Consider the following 19088-nt stretch of genomic DNA (forward strand, 5'->3'; position numbering starts at 1 on the left):
CAACAATTGTCTTTTACGAAAGTAAGTGATATATAAAGTTGTACTTGCTCGTTTTCTTTTTACCCGTTGTCGATTTTAGCAGATAAGTGGGTGACGTCACAACCTCATGCCAACCGTGTCACTACATACCCGGTACTCCTCACCCTTGTACACGGGTCTTTCGTGGTTCTATTTTGTTTATACTCATGTGAACAATTGTTTGCACGTGATCAATGAAAGGTCTTCCTGAGAGAGCAAATGAACGGGATCTCCAACGACGTCATCAACTCATAAAAAATAGCCAGTATTTTCTGTATTTTCTTAATATTAGCTCACAAGTAGTAGAGATTTGCTGAATGGGGAAGATTTTTTCTCCGTCTAAACTTATCTTTCCATTCCATCTACCGTAATCTTTTTCATGAATGGTTTTTTGAGTGAGTAAATGAGCTCATTAAGCTTATGGAGGTTGGACTGTTTAAATATCAAAATAGTTACCAAAAGATGAAAGGTAAAGGATGGACTACGGATGATTATTATCGCTGGTTAAACTACTTTCAGCTGGTTATGGGTCCGCAATATACTCGATTATACTGCTTAAGGTATTATATTCCGTCAGTTCAGCATCAAATCAGTTTTTCATTTATTTGCAGATAGCTCCTGGTTACTAGGATTAAAACGTACAGCATACTAGTTTTACAGTTAACCCTTCCGCATAGAATTCTCTTGTTCACCTCAGCGTGAAAGGTCCAAACCTCATAATCATCCTCATCATAATCATAAACCATATAATCATCCGTAGTCCATCCTTTACCTTTCATCTTTTGGTAACTATTTTGATATTTAAACAGTTTAATCGAGAAAACTTACATCTTATGTTCCCCGCCTTCCTAACCCCTTTCGCGGTTTTTAGCATCTACTCTCCTCATTGTTCATTCACATATTCTGTCCCATTTTTATCTCTAGCAGTTTCATCTCTTACTCCACCCTGTAGAGCACTTCTTCATTTTTTTATTTCCTCCCAGATTATGTGTTTCATTTTTCAATTATTACATTATCCGAATTATTTCTCAGTAGTCATACTTTTAAGAATTAAAACAATCACTTTACACACCTGACTATGATACACTCCATTATTTACAACACTGCTAGAAGTAAACTATATAGTTTGTCCGGCGTTCTTCTACTCCTCATTTGCCAGCGTTATATCTTCTAATATTGCATACTAATTTGTAAATAATACTTTTAGCCCACCTAAGGTTCGTGTTATTGTAAATATTGATTGGTAAAAAAATATAATAGCAGATATTCAGAATATTTAGCACGCAAAATAAGAAAATTGTAGGATCATGATTCAGTAAAATTATTCCACTGCACAGGACAGAAAGGGGTAATTTTATCTCAATTTCTAAGAACAATTATTACACCCGGCAACAAAAATTAATCTGCACTTCAAATTTACGAATGAATTTTGATACATGGTAGGGAACGAACAAATGCCTCTTTTTGTATTGGTCGAACTCGTTTAAGGCTCACTGCGGTCAGACACCGTCATTTTCGGCGACTAGATCACTTTGCTGTCTCTTAGAGTATAACTGCTTCAAGTCTGTTCCACTGTTGTATCCTTGGGCTCGGTATAAATTATGTGACATGGAACTTCGTGCTATCCACAATGTCAGTAGCACGATTTGGGTTCCCCCGCGAGTTTGATACTCCAATAACTGATTTTTTTTATGACGTGGAATTATTTCTCTTTCATCGTCCACTCGAACGCAACCGCGAAAAGATACGACGCACTCCACTTGCGAGGACGTGTACCCCGCGTTCCCTTGGCAAGAGCTTTTTACGATTTATTCTTTCTTATTTTTCAGCAAAACTTTTCTTGCAGCATATCCGTCTCTCTCTCTCATGCCACCTCAAAAATTTACCAAGCCGTCTACGCAGTTGCAGTTAAACCTGGTCGCCAGACAAAAGCCACTAAATCCAAATACAGGCCCCAAAGAAAGTTTCTTATAGTGCTCATTCGCACTTTTTCATTGGGTCTCGAGATGAATACAGAAAGGGTCAACAGTTTGCTTTACTAGTGAACAAAAATCTCGCTTCCATAAAAATGCATTTGGAAGTATTCCGCGGTGTAAATGACTTTGAACTGTGTTATGAGGAGCAGTAAAATAAAAGAATTTGGAAAAAAGATAATCACAATTTAAAAAATGTGGGAATACTGAATTACGGGGCATATGGGGTGCTAAACATATGATAAAAATTCTTCAGTCTACTTGATATTTTCTTTAATTCATAACTAAATTTTGTTCATAAATTATTTCTGTGAGTGTTAGTCTCCATCGAGTATAGAGACCTTACAAACACTCAATTTTAACATGTTGGCGTCACCTATTTAAATGGCTTTTCAAATGGCATCTAAAGCGAACGATATATATAAAAAGTGCCGTAGAGAATGGTATCTTTAAGCCAAGCCATTAAGGATGAAAAATTAAATGCTTCAGTAAGTAATACGGCTTAAGCTGGCAACAAAAAAGAGATACCACTTAATATAATGAAATCGTGTAACTGAATCCCATCAATCACACCCAAAGCATGCAAATATTCGTCGCTGAGGTGCTAATTATATGAGAAATGCATATACTTATTTGGTTAATGAATACTTAAAGGTCCAAATGTAGGTCGGGTAGAAATACTCCTTCGCATCTCATAAGATCGATTTCTGTTAAAATCCAAAAAATAACCGCGTAGGTCAGACAAATGCGTCTTTTGCCGGTCACTGTTCATACACATAATAGCACCTTGCGGAGGTATAGCGATTCGGGGTCATCGCTGGCAGTACCAAACGGATATTCATTCATGCGGAGGTGCGATAAATTCTTTCCTGGCCAGTGTAGTGAAAATGACTTCCGCCTACTATAAAGACGGCCATAACTGGGAAAGGTATTGCAAAAACTAACTTCACGGAATATATTCGCGACAACTCGTAGTTTACTCTCTTATTCTATTCATTAAAAATTCAAATCAACTATTTAATAACAAAAAAAACTAATATTTTGCCCACTCGGAAACATATTGTTCATTTAATGTTGAAAACCTAAAATCAGAGTACTTAAATAAATATATCCCTGAACTGACTGGTTTTGTACACATTATTCAAGCAGTAATGAAATTTTGATGCGAAATAGCAATAGTTAAGTTATAGCTATAACTTTACTAGCCCTAATATTTGTGAATACATACCTAAGAATCTATATGCTAAAAAGCGCATTGAAAAGTAACAGGGAAAATCTAACAGCATCCATCCATCCATCATAGATTAAAAATTTACTAATATTAGACCGAAGTGATTTTGATTATTAAAGTATTCTACCGATTATGATAGGTTTCCATGGAGTACAAAAGAAGTAACCTTGGAGCCTCCCTTTCCATCCAGCACTGCCTTCTTAAATTCATTGTAAGGCCTACTCCCTTTCAATCTATCTAAAAATCCTATTCTCTCCCACCCTCTCCTTTGTTTTCCCAACATTCTACCCCCTAACACCTCTCGCTAAGAACTCCCTCCATCCATACCTCCTGTCTCCTCCGTATCTCATCTAAAAGCTGCCTCTCCTCACCCACAATGTCCAACACTTATTCGTTCACCGAAGTGGCAAATAGATTAAATACTCAATACTCTTTAGCATCAAATGTAACGGGGCTGAAGAGGAGAATAAGATCCAGAAAGCTAGATTTTCAAAAGTTAGCACGTGGCGTAAAACTAATTGCTATGGAAGGAATGTGAATACTGAACATTCTCACCTGAAAAATTGCACTGAAAGGTAAAGGAAAACGTATTAAATTGATATTCACTGAAAAGAGATATCGATCCATAGAAATATGGAATGAATTTTTCTATTAATTACCCTTCTCACATTTAAAAAATCAATCGGAATATTAAATATGGTTTTCTTGGTAAAATTTCGGCTCCTTTTAATGCCGGAACCAAAAATATCACCTCTCACTAAATTTTCAGTCTTATTCTCTTACCCTTTCTCCTTGCCTGTTTAGAAGTGAAAAAATTATGACCGGCGTTCAGCGGCGAAAAAATTCCATATGATAACTCATCATTCGCCCTCGACCGTTCTCATTTCGTCTATTATTGATTTTTTTGAACATTTATTGTTTTAAATAACGCTTCGAAAAGAAATTATCACGTGTATCGTAGCGAGGGCTATTATCAGCATTTCGATTCCGATAAAAAATGAAACTATTACGTTTGTGTTCCGTCGAAGGTTATTACTTTACATTTATAATGCAGGTTAATCTGGAAAGGATTAACTCTAACTGCCCCACAAATTTTAAGAGATAGCCTATATTTTGAAAGAGTAATTCTCCACAAAAATTGGCAATATTTTATCGGACAAGCGGGAGTGTTTTGGCCCTTTTAAGTGCCTTATTCTTCCATTTATCCAGTAATTAAATGCATTTCTAGTGATAGTATGAAGTTCCCTTAACATTTGGAAGACGGCTTTGGTACGCCCAAAATAACCGATCAAAACGTTTGGCGGGCTTCCCTAACATCTTAACGTATTCCAAAATTCAAATTTAGGAGAAAATCTTCGAACTTAGAATAACGGGTCCTCAAACTAGGAAGATGAAATAAGAAAAACAATTGAAAAAATAGGTTTACAACCGATGTTTTCACTTTGATTTCACCCGTGCATTTTGAATGTGCTGTTCCAAGTCAAAACGTCCCCGCTAAGGTTCAATTCACACCCCACGTAAGCACGTCCACGGTTCACCAGCACACTATTCCAGGGGCGTGCAAAGCCGACGACAGTTCGCTCGGGCTTGAAGGCCAACGAGATACCCACTTCAACCTGTCCGCTGGACATGGTGTCCTCCATTTGCAACGCAAATTCGATGCACAGAAACCTTTGCAATACTTGATTTACATCCCAAAGGCTTTCATTCGCGTCAGAGGAGAGAGAGAAACGTCCGAAAAAAGAAACGACTTGAGAGCTGAAAAGAAGAGACCGTGATACACCCGTAGGATGTGATGGAATATCAATGTTACGCGTAAATAAATAAGAAATTGGATTTCATTCAAAAAGCTACTTCTAAGCCGAATCCGTTTTACTTTCTTGCAATTTTCATATCAATTTTATCATGGAAGTTGTCAGTTAAATGACAATTTTCGCACATTGAACTCGCTTATAGGAATATTGCTTCACATTGAATCTTATTTGTTCGATTGTGAGTATACTTGGTTCAATTTCAGTACAATACTAACAATATACCTATAATTAAAATAAAAAAGCTTCAGATTAGCGCTACAACGAATGGTCAAAACCGATGATTCGTTTCAAGTTCAATGGTCAAAATTGTTCCTTTAAACCTCGACTAATGTTGGCGCATAATTTCATGGAATTTGATAGATGAATTTCGCAGTAATGTTTAAAATTTACAGTTAAACTTAAATGCTTCCATTACTATCCTAAAGATTGATGGAAATACTGCTGTAGGTAAGTTAGTAAGGAAATTCCTAACTTATTTACAAAAGAAGAGGATGGTATCGAAGAGATAAGATTCTACCCCCAAAGTTTTGTGCTCTTACATTACACGGAGCTCATCATAATGTAAAATAGGGTACTTCTATTCAAAAAAATTTAACTGGTAAAAAAAGCGTTTTAATAGGCTATGGACATCTCCATGGGCAACCTTATTTCTGCAATATTTTCTAGCGCTAAAAACAATTTCAAGACAACCAAAGCAGTTAAGCAGGATACCATTGTGTATGCTTAGGTCTGTCCATATGGGAGTTAAACGTCACCACCAACACGAAAATTTACATGGTCCACCTCATCCACTCTTTACCGTAATAAAACAGCAGATTAAGCCGATTCTGTGAAACTTTCGCATTTTGATGCACTTGCGGGCGTAAAACTTAAATGGATACGGCTGTAGGCAGCGGACCAACTCGCTAAAACTTTCACGTGTTCATAACTGAGAAAAATTATTGTGACGCAACACCTGCCAACTCAAATTTAGAGCAAATATTAAGATGAATTATTAGGGTGTCAAACGGGAGGTGAGCCACTCTCGCCCACGGAAATCAACGTGTTCCGCGGGGCCGTTCGCCGAGTCGTCCTGGCACAGGAAAGTGCAATGCGCAGAGAGAGAGAGAGATACAGAGAGAGAGGCATCAATTCGGTCCATGTCAGAGGAGGATTGATGGACGAGAGGGGTTTTGGATGCTGGATGCCACGGGTGAAAATCCGTCTTCTCCAAAAGACTATATTTCCAGGCGAAGAACGTGGAACGCTGCCAGCAGAGCAGCCGTGGATTGGCGTCCTCCAAGAAGATCCCTTATGAGTAACAAATGAACACTAACACGATATCAGGACACCTTCCCTCTTCATTCCTGCCAACTGAGCTACGTTAGTGGAAAATTAATATCGCCAACTGTATTAGTAGTAAGACTGGTTAAAGCAAATTTGCTGAGTCCTGTCCTTGACTCAATTCAAGAAATGGGGACCTCTTTGATTCATTTCAGTAATTATGTGAAATATAGCTTCAAAAAATTTGTCATTCTAAAAAGTGTCCGTAAGTTTACCAAGGTGCAAACATTTTGCTGATTAGTCCGACTTGACCTAGAGTCTTTCTTTTAAAAAATGACGCAATGGTAAGATATTGTCAATTTCCTACCATTTTAAAACCTAAAAATAAAACCAAAATATAATTATTTAATTTTCTCTATCCTATGGAACTTTTGCAGAACCTTAGTAAGAATTTGGTCATCACGAAAAAATCTCTGCCACCCCGGGCGTTGAATCCAGACCTACGGAGTTGTAGGCCTACACTCAAGCAACAATAATAAACCCGAGTCTCACCGGTTAATAATATCTCGAAGTATGGCTAGCTCCCCAGCATTCATTTTATATTTTTTATAAAATTTTCAGATGAATCCGCTTATTTGGTTTTAGCTTATAGAGAGAGATTCTTACCAACGCTTCTTGATAAAAATATTACCTCGGGTCATTTGTCGTTTGCATTGGTATTTATACCCTCAGTTCTACACAAACATTTTCATATAAATTCTATCACAAATAGCTAGGCGGTCCGGTGTTCGACTTTGGAACATAAAACTGAGGAAAGTAATCCTGAGTACAATAATAAGGAAAAAAAATAACCACATGTTTTGTAAATATTCCAACACCACGGTTGAGATCATTGAGTGCACTAAGGAAATAGACATAAAAATAAAAATACTACGTTGGGTAGGTGTATAATAGAGAAAACTAAGGCAACCATTTTCAGATTGATGAAATCTTAGTTAAGGAGAAGAACAGATAAGATACAAGAATTTTCAATTGGTATGCATTTTAAATAATGCTTGCATAAGTTAAAATAGAAAAGGTGTATCATGCAAACGAACCTGCAGGTCAACGATAAAGTAAGCGTGTTCTCTAACAATTCCCGTTAGCATAAACGTGAAAGGTACAAAAAAATTGTTGGTTGACCATAGCAATTCAGACCAGCACAGCCCTACCCAACTCTCTCTTTGCGCACCGATTCCATGATTGAACACGTCAGATGTTACGCGAGAATATTACCTACATAGGAGCAGAATTTAATAACTTGTTTTACTTGAAAACCTGAATTTACGCCCTTCACGACATGATATCCCATGCCCAGCCTTAGTTCTGCGAGTTTGAAATTAACCCTGGCCCACAGATGAGAGGCATCTGACATACGGGAAGGAAGTTCTGAAACAAGGAAACTTGGAAAGAGACTTGAACGAGGCTTATAATGCCACGTCTTCATTCCCTGAGAGATATCGAGTTTCACGGTAGAATAGCTCCCAAATATATGTATAAGGTGGATGGGGCGAGGACTACTGGAGAATGGATGGCTGTACGCAAGAAAGAGTTAATGGTAAAAATTATGCCCCGAGAGTTTCAGATTGACTTAGGAGATATAATTAGTTTGCCCGACACCTCATTTGTGGAGCTGGCATGAGGGTTCACGTAGCACACCATGAAAAAGTATAAAATTTGGAATCCTTGATCAATTCGAAGGAGGCGAAGCCATAACAGGCCACACCCACACTTAAAATACGGAGCAAATTTAAAATTATAAGAAGTCCGTGAAGTAAGCCGGAAGTTATTCAGTGACAAAAGAGACCCCCTTAACCCAGGATGTAAGTTTTTTTACGTCTTAAAACTTCATCGAAAGTGCGGTCAGCCTTACGACATCTAGACAAGCCGTGAAAATATAATGAGAACAGTATTTTGTAATCATAAATGGTCCAAGGGAATGTTTTAATCATAAAATCACCTTCTTTTACCAAAATGTAAGGCTAATTTTACTCGTTATTCATGAAATTTTAGGACTTTAAACAACAACAAAAAATATCTATCATAAATTAACGGTGCAAAACACGCATTAATTTCACCAAGTTACGCCTCAAACAATCAATTTTCCCACATATTTCTCTAGCTTGATATTTCATATCTCTTGAGGAACATCGAAAATCTACAGTAATAGAAATCATATTGAAACGGTCTCATTGTAAATTAACCCATGTTCACAGTGTCTGTGGAATCTTACGCCTTCAATAGTGCAGAGCAGAGGCAACGACGCACATGGGTCGGGTAAGGGAGACCTATGAAGGGGAAATTGAAGGAGTAGAATGGCTAATTCAGGGCATAAATGAAATACCGAGCCCCATTGATCAATTCGACTCCTCCTGGAGTGCTTATTACTCCACCGGAAAAATGGTAAAAATAATTTTTAATGGAGCCATTTTTACCATTCCACCTACGAAGGTATGCATTTTAAAATAATTAAAATAATCGTCAGATGCGCAACAGGGTAGTTTATCCTCATGAAGGAAACGAAAGGCATTGATTGTGATTCGTCACCATTTCATTAGTATATTCATATGCAAATTATTTGACTTTAGGTAACCCAGTTTAGACGAATGTTAATGGTCAATTTAACCTCACTTGAAAAAGGCCAAACTGGCGTCCATGCGACGCCACTTCAGGTGAAGTCACAGGGACTTAGATGCTATACGAGTAGTCAGGAGTTCTACACCGTCTGAGATTACCATTGCATGCATGTGGCAAAGAGCTCAGGGAAACATCTCTTAATAATCACCTATTAAAATTGCCAATGGTCGGAAAGTTTCCTTCCTTGGATAGGGTATTAATAATCCTTATTTAAGCCAAGCGCTACCTGGTAGCTGGGTACTCTGCTACCTGCTAGCAACCTGCGTCGCAGCGGCGCTCATTGCCTCGCCCAAAGGTGGCCTCACACGGCGGCAGCAGGAACCAGAATGACGTCACACGGGGTTTTCCCAGCATTCATACTTAGCCGTCGCGTTTTCACGTGCCTGAAAATTTTCACTTTTCATTCAGTCTCGAAAAATAGATAACGTATAAGTCTAGAAGCGTGAAATACGTACTCCATGAGTAGTAATCTTTCGATTTAGGCAATAAAAAATAGGAAGCCACCCTATTCCTTAAGCCCTTGGTTGGGCTGTACGCACCAATGCAAAATGCACTCGTATGAGTAACTCATTTGAACGCTATCATCGTTATAAATCGCTGAATTGTAGGAAAAAACATCGTGAAGATTACATGGTCAACAAGCAGGTGAATTAAAAAATAGCAATAGGGCTTCGTTATGTATTTTTACTCGGAGGATCTTCTTTGTCAGACACCCCACGCTTCCCTAAAACTGCTCTTAAATCCTAGACACTTTCTCTATGCCCTGTCTTTTACCTCTTTTCACGGTGGTAGCAGCCTAAATGCAGTCCTCACTCGCTGACCATTAGTTGAAGCTTAAAGCTGAAGTTTTTTTTACCAATGCCACGGATTTTTAGGACTGTCAAAGTTTATTATTGGTAAATAACTATAATAAATATTAGGCAATATATTAAAAATCAATGGTATGGAGCGTTCAGTCAAACCGAATTTTCGATCCAACATACGTTTGTTTTTTCGCAATTTTTTTTAATTGAAGGTAATAGTTGCCCCGAAGCGTGATGGCAAATTCTTCTGTTCTCCCACAGGTGGTGTACGTCCTCAACACTCGAAACGACGACCTCGAGATCCAGTGCAAGACGGCGGCCGAGGCTTGCGAGGAGAAGGTCGCCAACGCGACGGTGGAACTCAAGAGGACGGTGTCCCACCTGAAATCTGAGGTAAGTGAGAAAAAAAGAGAAATCTTCTCAAAACCCTAGGAAGACGACGAGGAAGATGGGACAGCTTAGTTGACCGCATTATGATGCATGATGTCCCGATGTAAATAATAGTCGAAGGACAGGTGGACAGGCAGAAGGATGAGGGACAGATCTCGAAGAGTTACATAGGACAGGTTATTAAGAATGGAAAAGAAAATCAATACCTTATAAAAATTCTTTATGAAAAGGAATGGTACCACTGAATGGATAGCGGAATGGAGAGCTGATTGTGAGTCAACCCAACTTTAGGATTGATTAGTACCTACTGATGTGAGTTAAGTGAAGGAAATCTAAATTTTCGGAAGGAATTCAAAAAATAAATAAATTTATAAAATAAAGCAATGAAACATGATAAACTAGTAAGTAGATCGCTTGACTTCTAATAAAATTGCCCCTACTTCAAATTCGGACACCTCGGAACTAAAATCCTCAAATTGCGAGTTGAAGCAGCGAATAGCTCTGGCCCCCTCACACTGAAGTTGTGATATTCACACGCCTGTGGCGCTGCCCTGGGTGATCTATAGCGTCACCAATCTATACCAGCCTTCGATTTGAATATAAAAAATGAACAGAAATGAAATTAAAATACGCTTTGCGCCGTAAAAAGCATTCAGAAATATTTTTTACCCTTTCAATGGTGAAACATCTACATATAAATTTCGAAGAACGAAACATGAATGAAAAACTGTTATAGATATTTAAATAGCCATTAAATTGATTAAAAGTACTGTATGCTCTCGAGTAACGCCTCAAAGAAGTTTTAAGTTGCAGTACAAAGAACTCATTTTTTTACAGAATTCACGTAAAAGAGGTTTTAGGATAATATTTAAATAATTATGGGAGGGTAAATAGGAATGCATGATGACCACTTGGGAAGAAATATATATAGATACGTATTGATATTATAATATTATTCATAAACTATTCATTAATATATGAAATAATGTTGAAAGCTATATTCCCATGGTTTTCCCTGAAACTTCCACAAGGATGATAAGGAAAAATGGACTGAGTTGACTTTCAGGAGCTACCATGGAAACCTCTATACACATTCGCTCGAACAACGCCCATTTGTAAAATGATAAGTACAATAAAAAAGTACGATATTCTCCCAATATAGCGCACATAGCGGCTCTTAAGAGTGATACCAAGTCCTGCCCAGGTTTTAAATTCTTCCTCGTGGTCTACATATCCCCATTGAATTTTAATTTCTTGCCAAGAAAAGGAATAATGCAACATGGCAATATATTTCTTATGAATGTTCATTGGTCTCCTTATAACACCTGGAACGATATATTTGATCCCGTCTTAAAGAAAACCGAATTTTTAAATTTGAACATTCAGAGGCATCGTGAAGGCTTAAAAGCCTAAAATATTTTATCCGTGAAATTAAAAATATTTACTCTGGCCTCATTAGTAATGAAACAATTTCACCTTCTTAAGTAAAATACAGTTGAGAATAACTAGTAAAGCAGACGTAGACTGGCAACACACGGGAATATCATCGGATAATCACCCTTACCTAGGCGTGTACGGACCGTATACAAACGACATTATCCAAAATTCTATCTTGGTGCGCGACGAGCCCAGTAATTGAATGGCGCATGGAAATAGCCTACTTGAGCTCAACGGGCCGCCGTAGAGTCAAATGCTCCCGAGGATGACTCCACCTCGCGTTTTGTTTTCACGAGCCAAGCCGAGGCCTCCGAGCTCAAAGTATTTCTATACCCCCCTCTCCGCCGTTCTCCAGTTATCACTTTCACGGCCTTCGCCCCGCGAATCGATCAGCCGTTCAAGGAAGCTCATCTGCTCCAATGGCATGACGGAGAAAAAAAAACGGAGAAGGTAATGGGTCGTTAAGGTTATACAGAGAGGGGTGAGCTATGGGGAAAAATCAACAATAATACGGCTCATAGAATCAAAATCTCGCCGGAAGAGGGCAAAAGCTGATCAGATTGCCGCCTACTTATGCTTCCAGGCACAGAACTAGATCTCGGAGGATACTAGCCTAGTGATACTCACGTTGAGCCCTTAGGACCCTCGTCTAATGTAAAGTTTTATCAGTACTGTAACATTTCAGTTAGCTACAAGAACTAAAAACATCTTGAGCTCAAATGTCAGAAATGTGGTCTTCATTAAACGTTAGCCACGTCTTTACATGCTCAACGAAATTCTAAATTAAAAAAAAAGGGTAAAAAATATTTTTCGTCCTTATGTGAACCATTTCCTAACACTATCTAAATACTTGCTAGTTCGAAAAAGACAATTGTCTTCCATAATATTGGGACAAGGTGGTTTTTAAGCCTGCAGTTAACCTATGCTCTGACACAAAATCATCACAGAGACAAAACTGTTGAAGGTGATACATAGGACTCTCAGGGTGAGAATAAAGCATACATAGAGTGTAGAGAGGATGCTACGATAGAAATTATACTATTCATGCAAAAAGAAAATCTAATCATCATTGAAAAGGAAACAGTGAACAACAATATGTTTACAAGACATCGCCATAGCAAAATTTCAAAAGTATAAGGAGATGGTTAAGAGTACGTTTTCACCAAGTCATCTTACATCGCACACGGAAAAAGGGAATGGGCATGCATATTTTTTATTATTGTAGCATGCCACATAGTTACAAGAAATGAGAGTATCTTGAGGTCATAATGTGTTATTTAAAATATAAATACATGTCATTATTGATTGAATGGACGGAACTTCTTAGCAAGCTACTTGAAAACTTTCTTTATAAAATTCTCAAGAAGTATCTAGAATACTAAACTGAAGATGGAGGAAAAAGGAGGCAAAAATTGATATGATGCGCGCTATCAACTGGACTTCACATACCAGAGCAGCGCAGCGGAGAATGCGAATTGTTTTTTAGGAAACTAAGTCAACGGGACTCAAACTCTGTGGACTGAATGAATTTGGAATGTTTTGGATAATTAAAATAACGGTAAAAATACTTTTACAAATAATCTCCAGAAAGATATCACGATCCACAAATGATTCGCGTTACCAATGGAGAAGAAAGAAACGTTTTATTCGCTTCGAAAAAATCTTCTCCTCTCGATTTCCTGGATCTGCTTGTAACGCGCGGGCTATTGAACTCTCGGCCCCCGCCCTTGTGTACCCTTGGTAATCACGCGAGCTAAGCCCACAGCAATTAATAATTCTGCATAGCTCAGTCTAGGGAGATGGTTCAGGGCAAGGTTTCAGCATGTGAGGCAGTCACCTTAGGGCCAACGCTGCAGGAGGGCAATTGCAAATATGTAACAATTTATAACAACGGTAACAAGGGATATGTCGGTTAGATTCTAATTTTTGATCGATTGCTGATCTTAGATTCGTCGTCGGAAACGAATCCAAAAAGTCTCGGCAATAAAATAATCTGCATAGCGACAAATTGGAAAACATTTTACCTTCTGAAAATAAAATATTTTCATTAATGTTTGAAAATATACTTTCTTTATAAACTGTAGATAAATAAATTGTGAGATGTTTAAGTAATCTTCTAATAAGTCTGAAATGGTGCTTCATTTGAATTTACCTGCATTGCACATATTATCGAGGTTTACGGCAAGACAATGGCACAATGCGGATGAAATGCTTCATTATCGACAATGTGCTATATTTCGTAAGCCTACAGTTATTTACGTACTGCTTGCTATCGATATATTCACTTCATGTAGGTAGTGAGAACCAGGACCAAATACCGAGCTGTGCCGTGGTACTGTACCGAATCATTCTTAACAAATATAAATTTACTACTAAGAACGACAGAAAATATGTTTAGATCAAAGAGCATTGAAAAAACTTAGAATCATAAAATGCCTTCGATTAGACGAAACTCTTTGGAAAGGCGGTAATATATATACCTGCAAAGGAAAAATAAGCATATTTCAAAAATAATTTAATTGAAAACGAAATAATGAGTCCTTAACTATAATAGTACATCAGTTAAAGACGTCGTCATAATAAAATATAAAAAGATCTTTAAATAAAAAAAATTAAAATTTTTTTCATAACTAATAGTCAAGTACTAACGGAAATATTATTTTATACTTTCTTTAAAAGGCCTTAATTAGTAAAATTATATTTAAATTGTCACGAAGAAGTTATAAAAGAATACTTTTTTATATAATGCGACATTTCCAAGAAAATTGAAGCACTCGAACACGCGCCAATAGCTATCTTCGATGATCGAGGTGGTCCAGGTAAAGGAATTTGTCCTGCAATGAATAGGTATGTGGTATCCACGCCCCAGAGACTGAATTCGGGTAGACTATGGTAATGGCTAGCCTCACCAACTTTCAAGTCAAAAAACTGATTTAGCGAGGGAGTGATTCAAATGATAAAATGAAAATTGCTGACCATGAAAGAAAAAAATTGCAGTCACTCGGACCAAAACCATCCCTCAATGTGATGTGGCCGAAAGTGTGAATTCGGCCCTGGTCCAGAGGGTCGCATAGATGTAGAGGGAAGCTGAATGCTGTTAATAATTACCTCCCCAATTTCCTCCCAAAGATACGCAGAAAAATCAAAGCAAATGAGTGGTTGCTATCCGAATGAATAATAAGTTACGGGACGGGTGTAACCGGTTGGTGATCGATGACCCAATTTGCACGATTTCGACGTCGCCGCTCTGTCGAGATCATCTCCCTAACTCCCGAGTTTCCGTGGGAGTAATTGAAAGGGGCCGCCCGCCTGGCACCCAACGACAAAGTATCAAGCGAACATAGGGGATGCTCACCAATGTGAAGACCAAAAACACCCTATTCAATGAAATTAGGAGGAAAAAAATTACGAAGTTCATTGCGATATAATCAATCCTTTGAGTTTCAAACAAGGGAGTAATTATAAAATATATATTTCAATCGAACTCTATCAAGGGCAAACCATTGGTCTTCCTGAGCTTTGAAAATGTTTTGTATTCTACACTCCCTCTTCATTTCGCACGAAAATCCGAATCATCATCGAATATTATGAGAAGTGTTTGTCAAAGAATTAAAATAACGTTGTTTGAGAACAAAATATGTCACAAAAACTGCTCACTATCGGAACCATTAAATAATTATTAAAAAATAAATTAGGTAATTTTTCATACTTCTTCCTCTGCTGTGTACAAATGAATTAACGAATTGTAGTCAATCCACGTTATTTATTCCAAACTTCCATCGTGCAAATTCTTAGGTGGTTAAAGGATTGTACTTACTATGACTAGCGTTCCAAGAGCACAAAAACCAACCTACCCTTCAGTGTTTTCGAGAAATATGTCCAAAATGAAGAGAAAAATGGAAATAAATTCATAGTCTGACGAGAAAAAAGTACGTATTAGAGGTCATATGAGTTGACGAAGTAGCACATCCACGTTTCCACCACTATTTTCAACCCGTGTTATACCCATATAATTGTGAAGCCGCTCTTGTCACTGCCATTTCAGAAGCGTTATGTAACCATGCTTAACATTGCTCGACAGCGTAAGATGAGCGTAATGAAAGAGACGCATCACCTAAAAATGTTGCTACGGTACAAAAAGGTTTCATTAAAGATTTCGTGGGTTTTTCTACTCTTGGGACGCTAGACTGAGTTTGTGTCATACCCAAACAACCAAATAGCTAGCGTAGTGGAAGTATGAAATGAATGTTGGAGGAGGTATGAAAATAAAATATAAAATAAAGCTTTAGCATTATTTCAAGATATGAGCAAATAATTGTCCAAATCCAATGGGCCCGATTAAACAATATATCTTTTATGATTTGGTTAGTCGCGTTGTAATCTCCCAAACCTGGCTGCCAAGAGAGTGAGGAGGGAATGGGCAGAGTGAAGAGATGGCGCTTCTCTGTAGTGGAGCATGGGAAGGGTGGTGGAGGGGGTGGAGGAGAGATGTAACGAGTGGAATGGGAAGCGTCGCCGACAACGTCGACGCCTCGTTAAACTGTGTGGGCAGCGGCGGGCGTCGGTCGGCGGCCGCCTGGCGACGCTCCTGCGGGAAGCCAGGCGTCGCGACGGCGACGTCCACTCCGGCTAAAAGGGCGCCAAAACGGAAAATCAATTGCTAAACCACCACCCCCTCCCACAACCCACGCGCTCCCTCCGACTCCGACGACATGAAGCCACGTGCTTGCACGCGCGATTAAATTCCAGGTGGCGTGCCTCGCGAACGAACCAAGTTTTAATTCACGTTTTTTCACCCTCATTTCCTCTATCTTCGTCATTCATACTCGTGCGGTCTAATGGGAATTTCATAGCCAGTGCAATCTATCTGCGTTCTCTGGTCGAATACAATAGCTCCTTGAGATATCCTACGCAGGAGAGAAAAGGAAACGGTGACAATCAAGTCTAATACTAGAGTCCATATTCATTAAAGTAATTATGAGAAATAAAATCTGGCTAAATAAGAAGCAATCGATGATAGGAAAATAGCGATGTGGAATTGAATTTGGAATGTATACCTACATATAATGCAAAGTATACAGATGTATACAAAGAAAAGAGTACGAATATTTGTTGAACAAGATCAAAATAAATGTGTGGGTTAGAATGAAGTTTGTGAATAAGGCGGCGAGAAAAAAGAACGAGAAAGCTATTTACTCAATGGGAGAAGAGAAGGAGCTGCCAGAGGTTATAATCAGTCAGTAGTAGGTGTGAATAAAATACATACTAAGTAAGGAGGTGTTAAGGAACCAGAAACTGGTTCAATGAACCTTATAATCGGTAAAAAAAAATTCCTTAACGAAGATTACTAAAAATAAGAACAGCGTTATGCCTATTTCCTAAGCATCACGATTAAGGTATGTGAGAAAGAGAAGATGAGTAGAAAGTGGGTTGGCAAAGGGTTGAGCAGGTAGGACAATTCAAGTATTTGGGCAGCAAATTACAGGAAATCAGATACTATATATTAAGGATATGAGGAAGATAATTGCGTTGGCAAAGGAGGTATCGATGAGAAGGAGCTAATGACAGGATCTTTTTGCATTACTTTAATTGGGCGTACCCAGCGAAAGGCAGAAGGTGCAGCTGACCCCCAAGAAGCAAAAATCGCAAATGTCTTTAAGGTAAATAATATTTTTTGAAGCGAATAATTTTTAAAACTAATAAAGAGCTGTTACAGTTTCCTTAAATAGTTGGTTTCATTCACCTTTTCCACGCTTAAATCTTACCTATAATTCGAACGACCATGGCTAGCGTCCCCCTAGATTTTAATCTTGGGTACGCCCTAGTGAGTTTAAAGAAAGTTATAGTCAATTGTGAAGCACTTTACGGTGCAGAAACATTGAAACATAGGAAGAAGGACGGTGGAAGACTGGAGGTGTTCGAAATGTGGGTCTAAAGAAGAATGGAGAAAGTGAAGTGGACAAACGAAGTGCTAGACGTGGTGGGTGAGGAGAGTAGGCTTCTTGATGAGATACGAAGGAGACGGAAGGTTTGGATGGAGCGAGCGGGGAGGAATGTTGAAAACAGGTTTAGAGGGAAAAATGTTGGGTAAGCGAGGGAGTGGTAAGAAGATAATTTTTTTTAATAATAAGAAAGATTTTTAGATCAAATGAGAGGGAGTAGGCGTTATTATGAATTGGAAGAGGGAAATGTGTGAAGGGAGGTGAAAATGCCAGAATACTTGATAAGTAATATAATCTAGTTAACCCTCCAATGAGCACTAAATAGGCACCAATTGATTAACATCCAGCCAAGGATAATATAAATATATTTTGAGTGAAACCACATTTCAGGTAGCTCCAAGGATTGCACTGCAAGAGGTTCTAATTCTTGCTTCTTAACCTTATTTCACCACCGTATATGAGTATTCAATCTTAGTTGTTCAGGTTGTATACGCTGGGGAATTGTAACAATGGTGCATCAAAATGGCGTCATGAATGACAACAAAGGAATCCACATGCCATTCTACCTCCATACGAGAAATCGTCTCTAAGAGAGCATGCATTCACATCAAATGTGAGGTAACGTGCTAAAATAACGGTAATGTGGTAAAAATGTAAGGCAAAGATATTTGGTAAAGAGCACTTTTTATTTCAGGCTTTTCCATCCCTTTCATTATCAACCAAACATTATTTGCAATATGAGTAATATACTTCTTTGCGAAATTCCTCAGAGGAAAAATCACTTGCCTTGACAGGGATTCGAACCCAGGTCGCATTTCGAATTTTGCATAATTGTTTGTTGCGGGTGCCTCCGTCACGTTATCACCGTGAATAATCCCGGTATGCTAGAATACTTCTTGATCATTAAGTAAAACGCCATTATCGGCTGAAGTTCAGACTTTTTATCTGTGACATTTACTGCCATATGTTCAATTGTGCATTAAGTAAACGGGTCTCGCTGCCACCTGGGAAATGCTCATTTTATATCCCGCCAGTCTGTTTTACTCTGATCAACTTTTATCATTCAACTTAAGTGCCAAAATTTTACGTATTTAAAAAAAAATACATTGATCAAAACATTCTGCCAATAAGTTTTGCCTTAATTGGTAAAAATGTCCGAAAATTCGAAATTATTCTTATTTGATCAGAGGAAACACTTATTTAGTTCAAAAATTACTAAAATTTATTTTTTGTTTGCAAGTTCGCAATTTTGTATCAATAAGACACCTGTGCACGCTAACTCTCTGGTCTACGACTTATCTAGTAAGCAAAAGGCAATACACGTTAGCCTTATTCGCTATTCATGCAACATTTTCAGAAACTGACTTTTTTGCAGTTTTTACCGTTTTCTCATGGAAGAAATCTTCCAATAAATTTTAATGAATATAGAAGTCACATGAATAAGATAGAGCTCATCATAAAAAGTGCAACTAAAAGTGTAAATCGGTGAAAATTAGCAAGGTGATAGTTATGGACTCTTCCTACATCCGTGATCAAGCTTA

At 38.1% G+C, this 19088-nt stretch overlaps 1 protein-coding gene across 6 annotated transcripts in view; it reads left to right on the forward strand.

The window, feature by feature from the left end:
* LOC124155560 (protein FAM184A-like) overlaps window positions 1-19088 on the forward strand; it is a 369522-nt gene that overhangs the window by 16270 nt on the left and 334164 nt on the right. For all 6 annotated transcript variants that reach the window (XM_046529496.1, XM_046529497.1, XM_046529493.1 and 3 more), the window contains exon 2: window positions 10040-10171. In XM_046529496.1, coding sequence (XP_046385452.1) covers window positions 10040-10171 — 132 coding nt within the window. The remainder of the gene's footprint in view (window positions 1-10039; window positions 10172-19088) is intronic.

Source organism: Ischnura elegans, chromosome 3, assembly GCF_921293095.1.
Source record: "Ischnura elegans chromosome 3, ioIscEleg1.1, whole genome shotgun sequence".
Lineage (NCBI taxonomy): Eukaryota > Metazoa > Arthropoda > Insecta > Odonata > Coenagrionidae > Ischnura > Ischnura elegans.